This window comes from Leptinotarsa decemlineata, unplaced genomic scaffold (genome assembly GCF_025532065.1).
Source record: "Leptinotarsa decemlineata unplaced genomic scaffold, Ldec_3_MD MMD2_tig00002974_RagTag_RagTag, whole genome shotgun sequence".
Lineage (NCBI taxonomy): Eukaryota > Metazoa > Arthropoda > Insecta > Coleoptera > Chrysomelidae > Leptinotarsa > Leptinotarsa decemlineata.
The window spans coordinates 8,655,163-8,670,770 of NW_027412578.1; the positions used below are offsets into that span (position 1 = coordinate 8,655,163).

A 15,608-nucleotide genomic window follows, 5' to 3' on the forward strand; every position below is an offset into this window, starting at 1 on the left:
TTTCGCTTCGATGTATCATACGTTTTGATTATTCAAAGAAAGTATCATACTATTAGTTCAAAAATAGATTGAATCTCACTATTTGGAAATCAAATTGAAAGAAAACTTAGATTTCAAGGGTATTTGACCCATATGAATAGACTCGACGATTTTCCGTAGAACAAAATATTTATGAACCGCAAACCGCCCGAGCAGTGGCGTCTCGCTTGACTTTTGATTATGCTAGACCAGGGGTCTCCAAACTTTGAAGCCTTCGGGCCATAATCATTTTATCAGTTTGTTCCAAAAGCCAATTTCTGTCCTCAACTATATTTCTAGACTAGGATAGTCGCAAAGTGCGTGATCTAAGCAAACTTACGCTTTTTTTCATTTAAATTATTATTGTGTATTGTGACACTTAACGACATCTAGTGGCGAGTAGTGGTACTATGTACTATCTTTTTCAGCTACCCGCTAGGTGGTATTAGGCGTAATTAAATATTTGGAATTACCGCATTGGTTCGAGAAAGTTCTGGTTCTAGCTAGTGTATTCCGATCACCTCGAGATGGCAGTAATGATTGCATATAAAAAGGCTAGCGGCTCAACTGCGAGTTAGTCTGCGTAGGAAAGGCGAAGGAAGCGAAACTGTCTATTGTGAAATAAAGTAACACCCGTCAATAAAAGTATTTTGATTTCACTTATTGTTTTTATGTGTGATTTGTTAGTATGGAAAAGAAGCGAAAAATCGACAGTGAGTGCAGAACGTTCCAAGAAAAATGGAACTTTCAGTATATTGTGATTGAGTCCAGTAATAAGGCGCTATGTTTAATTTGTAATGAAACCATAGCTGTTCTCAAAGACTATAACATTGAACGACATTATGAATCGAAACATCTTCAAAGTTACTCCAAGTATACAGGAAGTTTGCGGAAGGAAAAATTTGAAGCTTTGAAACGCGGACTCAAATCGCAGCAATGATAAAAGAATGCTTGATTGCAGTAGCCGAAGAAATATGCCCTGAGAAGGTAAATTTATTTGAAAGTGTTAGTTTGTCAGCAAACACCATGGCTCGGAGGGTGCAAGACATCGCAGAAAATATATCATCTCAACTGTCTGACATAAATGGACATCATGAGTGGTTTTCTCTAACATTGGATAAGTCAACGGATGTATCAGATACTGCTCAGGTGTTGATTTTTATTCGCGGAGTAGATAAAAGCTATGAAGTGTATGAAGAACTTCTTGATATTGATAGTATTCACGGTACGACAACTGGGGCAGATATTTTTAAGGGAGTTGAAAATGCCATCAATAAAAGGAACCTTCGATGGAGAAATTTGAAATTTATAACAACTGATAGAGGCAAAATTATGTATGGTAAAAATAAATGAGTGGTTGCACTTGTGTCAAAGGCTGTAGAAAATGATGGTGGTTCAAAACCATTAGTCTTACATTGTATCATTCATCAACAGTCCTTGTGCGGAAAATGTTTGGATATGTCTGAAGTTCTAAAACCAGTCATATAAGTTGTTAACTTCATCAGATCCACTGGGCTGAATCACCGATAATTCCCCGAGTTTATTCAACAGATTGGAGAAAATGATTTACCATATCATACTGCCGTACGCTGGCTTAGTTGCGGAAAAGTCCTTAAGCGCTTTTTTGAACTTCAAGCTGAGATCGAAATTTTTTCAAATGAGAAGCAGCGCCCTTTTGCCGATTTAGAAAATAGTGAATGGATGTGGAAGTTAGCCTTCTATGTCGATTTGACAAATCATATGAACGAACTGAATTTGAGATTGCAAGGAGAAAATCAGCTTCTCCCTGATTTATACACCAATATCAAATCCTTCAGGCAGACAATAATACTATTTCAATCGCAATTACGTAAAAAATGTTTCACACATTTTGAAACATGTGAAATATTCAGCCACACTACAGAGACTGAATTTCCCGTCAATTTTGCAATCGAAACTTTGAGTGCTTTGAAGATAAATTTTGATACTCGTTTTTCAGATTTTGATGTCATTGCGAATGAAATTAAGCTTTTTCAAAATCCTTTTGTTTCTGACATTGAAACCCTGGCTCCGGAAGTCCAAATGGAAATTATTGATTAACGGTGCAGTGATATGCTTAAGAACAAATATCAAAATTCATATTTGTTGGAATTTTATAAGAGTCTTCCACTGGAACAATTTGATAATTTGCATAAATTTGCTCGTGGGTTGTTTTCTGTTTTTGGTACTACTTACTTGTGTGAGAAAACGTTTTCCAAGATGAAGTATATAAAGAATATTTACAGATCTCAATTAACCGATGAGCACCTTAAATCTCTTTTGATATTGATCCACAGTATTGTCGGTGTAAAATCACAATTACATAAATCTCATTAGTATTTTTGTTTTACTGAGATTCACTTCAATTATTTGTTAGTTATTAATATGCTTAAACTTAGATACTTACGTTTTCTTTGACATCATTTCTGTCGTTAAGTTTTAACTTGCAAGTAAATAAAACCGAGTAATTATCATTCTGTGTTTTCTTCTTCAACTTATCACAGCAATAGTAACAACAATTAGGTAATCATTGGCTGTTGCGGGCCAGATTGATGACAGTAAATCATTGGCTGTCGCGGGTCGGATTGATGACACTGGCGGGCCGGATTTGGCCCGCGGGCCATAGTTTGGAGACCCCTGGGCTAGACCATATGAATATTTCAATTCATCTTTCTGTATATTTCGTGTGACTCTAGAATTTTTTTAAAGAAGCTAGAGTGGCTCCAAGATTTTGTTTTCAGTGGCCTCACCTTGAAACAACAAGAAAAGTCAAAAGTTCAGTTGGGATAAGTTACAAAAATTGAAAACCTCACGTTCCCCCCTCTTGATATACAGTAGCAAAATTTTACTACCAGCGACCAATGAGTGAAGAGTAAGTATCGCAGCAAGCGATAGTGGACATTTGAACAAAATACGAGTTCTGTTGTAATTTTGGAACGAACTTCGCTGCCATACGTTTCATGCCGAAAACTTCCGAAAAATTGCATGACATGAACTAACCGATATACCGGCATCCTCAGCAACTTCTCTAATAGTAATTCGACGATCCTTCATAACAATTTCCTTCACTTTCTCAACATTTTCATCGGTTTTTGATGTGCTGGGGCGTTCATCACATCTTCTCGACCATCTTTGAAAAGTATGTAATACTTGTGAACATTTTTCTGGCTCAGAGTACAATCACCATATGCCACTGTCAACATTTTTCCAACAGATCTCGTAGAGCTGTTCAATCTAGATTATAACTGCATAAAATACAACAAAGGAACAGTTTTTTTTCTAATATTTGTCCAACAATGCATCAGCCAGTGTTTCAATATTGATACCTGGGACAAAATGTACATTAACGTTCACTATCACTATATGAAAGTGGCACAAAAAAATTGGAATGAAAATAAAAAAAAATCGTATACATGTTAACTTTTACGTCAATTTATATCTTTAATTTATTGTTTTTCACTCATTTTTACTGCCCTGAAGAAGCTTCCCATTAGAAGCGAAAGCTTGGCAAAGTAAAGCAGAGTTTGATTTTTTATTTTTTGACTGAGAGACCCTGTTAATCCAGGGTTATATATATATATATATATATATATATATATATATATATATATATATATATATATATATATATATATATATATATAAAAATAGCTGCGTAATATGATATATTACGCAGCTATTTTTATCAAGTACTTTCTTCTCATTTTGTCTTCAATCGAGGACCGCCTGCCCGGTACTGACGATGCCCAATAGGCTGAAACAGCTGTATACCGGTGGCTCTTAAATTGAAATCAATATGGGAATGATCAAAGAGTACTTATCTATTTATTTTTTGATTTTCATGGAATTATTTTCCAGTAAATGTGCGGTTGGCTCCTGTTGTTGACTCCGTGCATATGTGTTGTTTCCTGCTTTCGGCAAACAAGTGTTGCCCATCTTTACTCTTGGCTACACCGTGCTGATGAGGCCAATAGCCAGAAACACGTGTCCGCGGTTTGCCCCACTTTTGGAGTGTTTTCATTTTTGATATTTATATTATACCCACTCGATAAAATCTCTCTTTGTATATATATATATATATATATATATATATATATATATATATATATATATATATATATATATATATCCAACCTCAAATAGTTGAGGATAACTTTCATAGTTTCTTATACTCTATCACAAAATAATGACTCAAAAACATGAAATATCTCAGTTTTTGTACATCTTATCTAGTTTTTTTTGATAAAATAATTAATTTTTACAAAATATCGATAATCGCAGGAAAAATCGATATTCTCATACCTAATTAAAAAAAACTCGGAACTGTACTTTACCTGAGTAACGACTTGAAAAAATTAATCATTCTCTGCATTTGACTACCAGCTAATGTAAAATATTAAGAATTATGTTTCACTGTTTCGGAACACTGTTTCGAATCAGAAAACTGTCCAATCCCTAGTAACTTTTGATGTTGTATGAAGCTCAGATTAGACCTTCTTTGGAGTATTGTTCACAAAAACCTAACTTGCAACCTTGATATAGATTGGAGATTATTTGTCTCTCTTTCATAAATACTTCACGTGACTTGGCACATTTTATTCCACCAAGGGCAGTACATATCAGAAATACGCGAAGGACTGTGGCTGCTCATAGTTTTAAGGTTCAATTTAGTACATCGAACTTCACTGTTTGAGAACTCTTCCATTTGAAGAACTACGTTTATGTGAAATAGACTTCCTGAAAACTTTTTCCCAAATGAACTCATTCTCCAGTGATTCGCATCGAACATGAATCTACTTTCGCACAGGCACCGCTCTGAGAGCGCTTGAGGATTTTCCTGCAGTGCTTGTGATTTTGTCCGTGAAAAAAATTGTTTTGAAAAATTGTCACTTGGATTTTTTTTCTATTTGAGGTCAAGTATTGATGATAGAAATTTTGTTACAGAGATACAGGAACAGTTTATTATTTACATTTACAAAGAAGTTCTGAGATTCAAACCAGAAGGAGTAGAAGCTTATATTGGCTTCGCACTGGAAATAATGATATAACTATTGAAAACTAAAGTCAAAGCGAAGTTAGATATACCCATTTGTATTGATGACTACTTCAAGATAGAAAAATATTATTTTGGTGATAGGATGTGGAAGTTTGGTTTTTGCAACAGTTTACTACTGATATAAGTCAGCCTTTTGTGAATTCCAGTGTTCTTGTGAAGGACTGTGTGAAAAAGGATGCAACTCTATCATAACTGTACTTTCATCTAAAATTTTCAATGATCCAAATCTCTCAATATTTGTCTTCCAGTTTTTTCTGATCGTCACGCTACAGCAATTAAATTTCTGAAGTAGGTCGAATTTTCATTCTGTTGAGATTGAATAATTTCACAACTCACTCATTTAGCTGCTTCCCCGGAAAGAGGCATTTCTGCCGTCTTCCCCGTCTATGGGGCACTCTTCCATTTTTCTAGTTCCGAAATATAAAACCGTTCAGATAAGTTATGTGCATCATTTCTCCTCGTGGATAATGTCGTCCCAGTCAAGTTTCTATATTCTTATTGGCGACGTTGATCCTGAGCAATTTTTCAAATGGAGCCTGGATCTTTCAATGATGCGGACGAAGAAGTTAGTGAGTGATAAAGAAATTCAACTCGGCATTTCAGACTCTGATTAATAATGTTCTCATAAAAGAACGACACAGACATATTTTATGTTTATTCGTCATTCTCTTGGGAATTGTTTAGGAGATTATGTAGACTTTCTGAACGTTCGGAATAAGATAGCTGAAATAACGATGGAACTAACTTTTGGAAGTATAAACAAGCAGTAAGAAATGGGGACAATGAATTTGTGTATAGCTGAAACAGAAAAATACCGGAATATTGTTGGAGAAAATAAATCCGGGGGAACATCATAAGAAAATAATGATTTTGAGTGTTTATTTTATGTGGGTGGGTACCCTTTCTTTTGTATGTTGTAATTATTGTTTCAAAAGAGTTTGAAACTGTATATGATGGAATTAGCCGATACTTGATGAAAATTCATGACTTACATATTATATAAATCGTTAAATGAATGTTCTGTTTGTTTGTTCGTAATGAATAAACTAAAAAACAACTTGAGCAATGTTTAAACTTCTTATATTTACATTTATGACATTTTTGTGACGAAATGTTTTCAGTTAATACCAAATCCTATTTGATCGAATGGAATGATAGAAAATTTCAGAGAAATACTTTCGACAATATATATTTTCATTCATTTGCTCTAATTTTAGCAAGTGACGCTTTTTCCATCAGGGGTGATACAAATACACTTTTCTCTCAATTTTTTTCAAACACTAATTGAGAGTGAACCGTTTTGAAAAGCAACAGCAAATTCGAAATTATATTTTGAGGTTTCTCTTATCTAGACACTATCGCATTTACTAGAACTATGAGAGGATCAAAGAAAATGGTATCATAGCAAAGAAAGGTTTTGGTTTTTTTCTTCTTCATTTTCATATAAGAATATGGGAATGTTCCAAAGAAAGGGAGAAATAAGTAATTTCGAAATAACGCTTTACAAAAATGTCTAGATCATGCAAAAAAGTAACGTTCGGTAACAACCTGGAAGAAAAAGCCCTCTCTAAACAGCTATTGTCATATAAACATTGAATTACATGAATGAAAATAATGATAATGATAATAATAATATTAATAACAATAATAATAAAGTAGTGAAGTGGACTCGGGAGGAGCTGTATCAACTCGACATAAAGACCCGAAAACTGATGCATCTCTATAGAAGTTTGCATCCCAAATCGTCCGTTCCACGGTTGTACTTCCCCCAACAACAGGGAGGCCGTGGACTTTTGAGTTTCGAGTATCTACATGACAGAATGGTGCTGGATACAGCCTGTAAAGTCGTCAGGAGTTCGGATCCCCTTCTCTGCATGGTTCGTGACCATGAGAGAGCAGGAATTGGAGCAGCTGCCCGAGCAACTGATGAACTCGGTATAGTTTTCGACACTGAACGAGGTGACCACAACTCTGTCACCGAGTTGGAACCTGTTCAGCAAAAAGCTCAGATAAAAACCGCAAAGATTACCTTACTTTTGCGGAAACACAAGGATAAGCCAATGCATGGGGTCTTCTTTAATAACATTGGAGACCTTGGCTTTTCAAAGCGCCTGACCTTCGCTTTTCTCAGGTCGAGTGGGCTGAAGTCGGAAACTGAGGGGTTCATCATGGCTTGTCAGGATGGTGTCTTCAATACCTTAGTCTACCGCAGTCGCATGATGGGTATAGAGGTTCCTGACACATGGTGCGGGGCCTGCCGTGAGGTGCCCGAAACCCTAATGCACTTGCTATCAGCGTGTCCAGCATATGCGGTCTTGGCCTATATCCATCGACATAACGCGGCCCTAAGAGTGCTATATTATCATCTACGGCACTCTTACGGTATTGACGAGACACCGGTGTTGCCCTACGCTCCGGGGGATATTGAATCCGTTGTGGGGAACGAGAAGTGCCGAATTTATTGGAACTATTCGTTCCCCACCCTCAGGCTCATACAAGCTAATAAGCCTGATGTGGTCCTTCTCGACCACCAGAGCAAAACGATATTTGTCGTGGAGTTTTCAGCTCCTGGCGAGACGAATATCGTCAGAAAAGAGGAGGAAAAACGGATAAAATATCGAAATTTTCTCTTCGAACTCTGCAGACTCTATCCAGATCACTCTGTCAAGATGGTTGTTCTGATTATTGGAGTCCTTGGTGGAATGATGTCCTCTCTACTCTCGAATCTTAAAATCATAACGGCTTGCCGCACTAAGGCAGAAATCTTAGCCGCACAGATGCAGAAGGCTGTCATTCTTGGCTCACTGCGCTTGCTCAGGGCAAATGATTCTCGGACCCAATGATCACTTACCCCACGGTGTGGGGAGTGGTCATTGGTTGATAATGCTGGCGCGCCCTCCCGAATGTATCGGAGCTTCGGGGATAGGGTTTCCTATGAAACATCAGCAACGTCAAATATAAAATTACAATTTACAAACAAACATATAAATATATAAGTGAATACTTAAAATTGCATTAAAATTTCAAGTAAAATGTAAATATATATATATATATATATATATATATATATATATATATATATATATATATATATATATATATATATATATATATATATATATATATCATCCCTTAGAGTACGGTAATTTGTGGCTGTTACAAAAAATAAAAAAGTATGCATATATAACTCATACGTTACGCTTTACAGACATTGTTATATTCGTCAACTGAATATAGGGGATTTTCAATCAGATATCCCTTCAAAGTTCGTCTGAAGATTCTCATGGTATTGATTTCTTTGAAATGTTGGGGCAGTGCATTATATATTTTTATACAGTTATAGCACGGACCTTTCTCAAACAGACTTGTTCTATGTAGTGGAATGCGTGGATGTTTACTCATTCTTGTTGCCATCTTGCGGATGTATTGATTATTTGCAGGAAATTTGTGCAGGTATTTTTAGGTGGTATTTATTGTTCTCATTTCATTTCAACTTACTTCCAAACCATTGTAACTGACTTGTATGCGTGCATATTACATGTAAATTAGGAATACCAACAACCTAGATTCGTTCCCAAAGAACACCGTTACTTAATTAACACAGCTCATATAATTAAAACCGATATTTCCATTCGAAAATTTATAGGGTAACCAAGATAGTGTACAGGAATTACTGTAAAAATGAAGTGCAATATTATCTATGTGTCTGTGTCAGTATTGTTTTTTCTAGTGGATTACACCGAGTGCAGAAGTTCTACCAATAATGTGTTATCGAGAAGAAAGAGATATTTAACGTTTCCCGAAGGAGCCAGTGTCTCAGTGAGTTCATTTATTCAATTACTAGCGAGCCGCGCCGGCTCGCACGGAGGCAATGCTGATACCAAATATATATAATCGCTTGCGTTTATATGTATCTTCGAAAATATCCATTTGAATTACATCTCTTTTGAAAAAAAATCTGTTTAAAATCTGTTTTTCCGTTATTCAGCTGTCGCCCCCATAGGAACGACAACTCTTAGAAGTTGAGAAACTTGTGCGAGCTAAGGGCTAACGAGGGCTTACCATTTAACGTGTGATTCCTAACACGGTATGCTGTATGTTAATTAGAAAAAGTTTTGAACAAAGCCAGACTGTCCCTATGACCATGTCGAAGGATTTGTGGTGAAACTTGGGGTTTAGGTACCAAACAAATCCATTGAATTGATGTGATGATTGTCAGACCAATAGCCACATATGGTGCAATTACCTGATGGCCGAAGGCTTTACAGAAAACGGCCCAGGCGAAGCTCTCTGGCTTACAGAGCCATCAGTACCACATCGTCAGCGGCCATAGAGATCCTTCTAGATATAGCTCCTCTTCACATTTTCTGGAGAGAGAGGCTAGATGGACTTCAAATAGACTTGTGCACATTGCCAATTGCACAAATCAATTCAATGCAGAGTGCAACAGACTGTTTGTTGGCATTGGACTTTATGCCTCCAACTGTCAACTACGAACTGCCTTAAAGTACTGTTTCCGAGTAGAAAGGAGTGGAAACACCTTCCGGTTCTGGTGCAGGTGCTTCCAGTCGCAAACCCAGGATAGAGACATCAACCTGCCTATGCGACTGTATTTCAAGAAGAAATTTACGATATTGAATTGTATGCGTAGAGATTGGAAGAATCCAACCTCATACACAAGTCAATAAAAATATTCTCGGACAGTCACGCGGCATTGGAAGCTCTTGGCTCCTTCCGAGCAACGTCAAAATGTTTAGCAAATTAAAACGAATCTCCACGATAGGAAGACTCAACAGACTATCGCTGGTGTGGATTCCTAGCCATACTGGCCTGGAAGGCAATGCAAAGGAGGGTGCTGCAAGCAGCTTCCCTGTCATTGGCATCGCATTAGGCTTTGCCAAACAAAGATTGAACACCTGGACGGCAAGGAGGTTTATGGACTTCTGGCAGAATCTTCCAGGATTGGCTCACTCCAAGACATTTATTCACCCTTCGAAGCTTGATACCAAACAGTTGTTGGACTACAGTAGGGATAAACTACGATGTCTAACAGGCCTTCCTACAGGTCACTGTCATTTGAATCATCATATGAAGAGACTTGGACTGTCTGACTGTCTGTAAAATGATGAAATAACAGAGCATATACTTGAAATACCACTCACCATACAAACTAATCGGTTTCGTTAAGAAACTGGGTTTATTTGGCCGAGTGTGAATCGGTGTGAGCCACAATAAACCCTTTCGGGTTGCGGTGGAGGGTCGAATAGACCCACTCACTTCAGACCTAACCTAACCTAACCTACTTAATTGGATAAGGGTTAATGTTGTATTGCTTAAGTCGCTTCGCAAATAAGCCATTAATAAAAAATGGTTATTGTGGGTTATCCCTAAGAGATAGACATATACCATTCATGACTTTTTTATAGATCTTCTTAAGGTGTACAATACCGTAGTGCATATTTTTGATATATCTCTTAAGTTTCAGACAGCGCTTGCAATGTATGCGTAAAAAAATGAAAACCAATAAAATTATCAGTGTTTCTCTTCTATATTATGCATGTTATATACCATGGAATCACTCTATTCATAAATTCGTTGGTGAGTTTTAAAGATCTAAGCACACAGGGACAGATATCAGGAAGCGACTTTGTTTCATACAATGTACCTAGTGATTACCTCCATGATTCTTTTTCATAAAGTTGTGGGGTTAAGGAGTAATATTTGAGAAATGAGGAGTTGGAATCCTCCTCCTGAACTCCTCAAAAAATCAGAATCGATTGACCCCACAAAATAGATTGTTGTAGACGCATCGTGCATACATATTGAAATATGCTTGCACGAATGTGATTTTGAGAAGAGAAAATATTACAAGGAAAGGGTTTCATGTGAATGAATTGGTTGTATAGAATTTGAACTTTTTGAAGTTGATGCCTAGTACAGTTGGAACAATGAAAGAATATACATGCGTCATAAATGAATTACACGATAAAACAAATTCTTTTATTTAGCATCCTACTCTTCTACTAGATAGAAACAAAGATACAACAGTTAATGTTTGCGTTAAATCACTGAAATTTGAACAATACTCGGTACATCGTAGCAAGGTAGACATACAAAGGTGGTTCTTTGGCATCTAGACTTTGAGAGTAACTACGAGATGGCTGTGTCTAATGTTCCACGAATTGAAATATTCAAAATCACAAATAACGGAATTGAAAAATGGAATATCCATCTAACATCGATAGGTTAGGTTAGGTTAGGTTATCAGCGTCATCTTGTGGCAATGATCCTCTCGAATACAGGTTAGGTTAGATTAGGTTAGGTTATCAGCGTCATCTTGTGACAACGATCCTCTCGAATACAGGTTATATGTACTTTTCAATTTTCAAAATGGAAGTGAAATTGATTTTTTAAACGCTAACGGATTTAACATTTTTTGGATGTACTCAAAAATCATTCTTTGAGCAAGTTTTCTTCTTCAACCTACGTTCTAAACAACAACTGTATTAAAAGAAAAATTTAAAGTTTCGTGGAATTATACCTATAAATAAAAACGAATTCGTCTATGAAAAATTATTCAGCTTATATTTAATTCTTCGAAAATTGATTATTGAACAATTTTTCATTACCTCCTTATGATAATTTAATATTTCAGGTTGCAGTATGTATGACAGCGCAGACATGGGTCTATCCACCGGGAATATTCACCGAAAGTATCGCCTGGGGTATTGCTTATGAGTTACCAAATGATACAAGGTCTTTCAAAGATTTCTTGGGTCCGAAATTTGCTGGAAAAAGGCGGAATCGGAGGGAACTTTATGGAAAGATGGAAAAAATCATGGACTCGTATGTACCGATAATTTCACTTCTTTTTGACAAAAAAAATTGAAATATGTATATTTACTGATGTTAGAATGATTTTACAGAATGGGTTATGACGGAAGGGCATGCATTTTGAGAACTCTCTGCGAAGCTAGCTACAGATTCCTCCCTAAAGAAGATAACCTCTTGGATTCTATTCTCAAAATAGTATTTCGGTAAGCTTCTTCTTGTATACTCAGTGTATCATGAGTGATTACTTTGATTCTATTGGTCGATTTCAAAGAATTCATATAAACCTAACCTGACCTATCATAACCCAACCTGACCTAACCTAACTCAGACTAATTCAACTCAACCTAACCTCCCTTTTTCATGAAAATAATGTCGCAGTATCAATGAAAATAGACTTCACAATAGGTACTCTCCTGCTATGTAGGATCTAGCAAATGTGATATTTTCATTCTTGAAAATTCTTAGTTATCTGGTCGTTTGAGTTATTTGTATAGGTTATGTGAGGTTACTTTCAAAGTGAATGGGTCTATTCGATCCTCCACCGCAACCGGCAAGGTTATATTGTGGCTCACACTTATTCACACTCGACCAAATAGAGTAGTCTTTCAGGTCAGATGGTGAGAGTACGGTTATGCCAAACACTAAAAACCTAATTCGATCCCCAGCGGGGCAGGCACAAAGTATATGCTCTGCTGTTTCATCGTTAATGAGGTAGTCGGATAGTCAAGGTACAAGATTCCCACCTTGATACCCGCTGCAACTTTCCTATATGAGGGTTTTTGCACGTCAGCTACACCTGACCATGCCTTAGATTCAACCGTGCAGGGCTTTGTGGCCTCTGGTTTTGGTAATTCATCACTTGAGCACAAACGTTTGCTAACCTGTTCATGGAGGGTTTGTTCCTCCACCTGGGATAGATTCTGCGTACGCCGCTCAAGAATTTGGTGCAAGGGGGTTTTATAAGGTACCCCGATCTTGAGGAGACGACTCAGTCGTTTCCTGGCTGCACCACCAAACCTTTTTTTAGGTTCAGTCATTGGATCAGGGGTTGGGGAGTTGAGAAGCTCTCGCTCCTGAACTGAATTTACAGGGAGGTCAGTTGGAGTTGTAAACTCGACATCCATCTCCTCTATAGACTCAGCGTCAGTTTTTTTTTAAGTTTACTCCGTCTATAAAAGTCCCACGAGTAGCTAGGGAAAGAAGGTCACAGCAGTGCCCCGCATTACCGTGACAAGGCGATGCTACGACGAGAGGGCGCCCGGTATCTCGGCACGGATACATACACCTTAGGATAAGGCCATAGTTGGGATGCCATTCAGTTAGGGAATAACAGAACCACAAGTGATTCTGTCATTTCGTATCTAGCGAGGCTACGTGGAAGTAGGCATCCGATGGCCGGTTTGCTCTACCCCCACATCCCAAGCAATGCACTCGCCGAAAACAGCATGCACAGTGGTTCAGGCAGTGAAAGATGAACAAGGACAGCCAATTCGCCTATTTGTATAGGAGTTGGTATTCGAATCTGAGGAAACACCCCTCACACACAAGAAAAACATTATCTGTTCATATAAACCTAACCTAACCCAACATAATCTCCTAACTCAACCTAACCTCCGTTTTTGTGAGAAACCTGACGTCTCAGTGTCAATAGGTACTCAAAAGTCCAAAGAGAATGAATATTTTCTATTTGCCGCCGGTTACGTGATCAATGCCTTTCACGTCGGCTACAACTGCTGGCTAAGGTACGATGATTCTTCGTTCTTTGAATTCGAAAACTTTTTGAAGCCCCAGGAAACGATAGTTCCTTATTTACAGCTCTACAGATGAAGTAAAACGCTTCGATTCTTTTTATCGAATTTGCTGGCTAATGTACGACGATTCTTCGGCCAAAACCGTACAGGAAAAATACATTCTGAAGCCTCAGGGAACGCGAGTTCCTCATTTGCTGTTCTACAGACGAAGTGATACGATTCGATTCTTTATTATCGAGTTCAATGTTTTGTTGGTTGTAGTGGCATTTTTTTATTATTTCATTCTGTTGTAATGTAACTCATATTTAATCACTGTATGGATTTTTTCAGTATATTCTCAGTTCTGCACACACATTAACATATTTTCAGATACCCAATGGAAAGACTTTTGGCATCAGAACCGGACGAGCATCGTATATACCACTGGGCCGCGCGGTTGGGGAAGGACAATCAAGAGTGTGGAGAGATATTCAAATGTCCGTTTTCTTTGATTGATGTGGCGATGGGAGAATATTCCCAGTATCTCACTTGAATAAACAAATGAAACCGTTAACTTGATTCATTGATTGAAACTCTGCCCTTTCAAAATGAATAAACAGCTAAACTTGCGAAACTCTTAATGGATGACAAATAAGTTGATTTTTTTTTATATTGATCACCATGGATAGTGGTATGGTATTCAGAATCTCTATGATACATATCAAGACGTATTGATATGTATTATAGAGACTAGTGTAACTCATATCCAATTCAAAATAGGACGAAAAATAATAAAGACACCGAAATTGGAATTGTCTTTGGTAAATATTCACAAAGCAGCAAATGATTTCAATTGGGCATACGAGTACCTACATGAAAATATATTGATATAGCCTTTTTCAAACACGTTTTGAATGATTTATAAAAATAATTACTGTTCGCTAATTTATCGAGATCAATTTTATGAAAAAGAACACATCAAATGAAACACTCCAAAATAGTATTCTTCGAAAGACAATTTCTGTAGAGGAGTCAATGACTTGTTGCCATTCATATTGAATCTTCTACAATCTGAATATTGAACAAAGCTAAATCAATAGGGAATTTGAATATTACTGGAGTTTTTTCCCAACACCAAATCGTTATTTTTAACACCTCGACACGTGTTTCGATCACCAAGTGATCATCTTCAAAGAGGAAGATTAAAACAATTTTAATCTTCCTCTTTGAAGATGATCACTTGGTGATCGAAACACGTGTCGAGGTGTTAAAAATAACGATAAAAATAACTCCAGTAATATTCATCACTACACCAAAGGTTCCAAACAGTGCATCATAAATAGAGAATTTCCCAAAGGATAAAAAAGAACAAACTTTTCAGTTTTCCCCTTTCCTGGTAAATCATCATGTGCCAATGTGTGAGACGACCATGTAACAAAAGTATACTCCAGTTTAGTAGGTATTAAAATGTAATTTATAAGTATTATAAGGAAAGTTATGGCTAGTTCTGAGGATGAAACCAAGTCTTCTCGAACATTCTGCTTGTAATCTTTCAGCATTAATACTGAAATTGTAGTTTGAAGTGAAAACTACATCATTATCTTTGATTTCACGGACTCTTTCAATAGGAATATTTTCAATGTATACGCTCTTTCAATGGGGTTTCTTTTCCTGGTTATTGTTTTACACTCGGTTATATTTAATGCCAAGTAATTTTCTTTACAAAAAATAGAGATGGGATTATTATCATTTTGAAGAAAATTGGTATCTTCAAATGAATTTATGGGTCTGTGAAGCTTCAGGTGATCAGCATATAACACAAATTTTGAGTAACTTACGTGTTCAGATATGTCATTGACAAACATAACCTGTTATATTGACTATCCACGATAATAAATATTTCACAATTTTCACCGTGGCTTCATTGTAAGTATTAGAACACACTTGACTAT

General features: G+C 36.8%; 1 protein-coding gene across 1 annotated transcript; it reads left to right on the forward strand.

Moving 5' to 3' along the window:
* Positions 1 to 8,713: 8,713 nt before the first annotated feature.
* On the forward strand, positions 8,714 to 14,218 carry LOC111506392 (uncharacterized). Its single transcript, XM_074177226.1, has 4 exons — positions 8,714 to 8,911; positions 11,748 to 11,938; positions 12,019 to 12,129; positions 14,047 to 14,218. Exons 1-4 carry the CDS (start codon positions 8,774 to 8,776, stop codon positions 14,207 to 14,209), a joined length of 603 nt encoding a protein of 200 aa, XP_074033327.1. The 5' UTR covers positions 8,714 to 8,773; the 3' UTR covers positions 14,210 to 14,218.
* Positions 14,219 to 15,608: the final 1,390 nt, after the last annotated feature.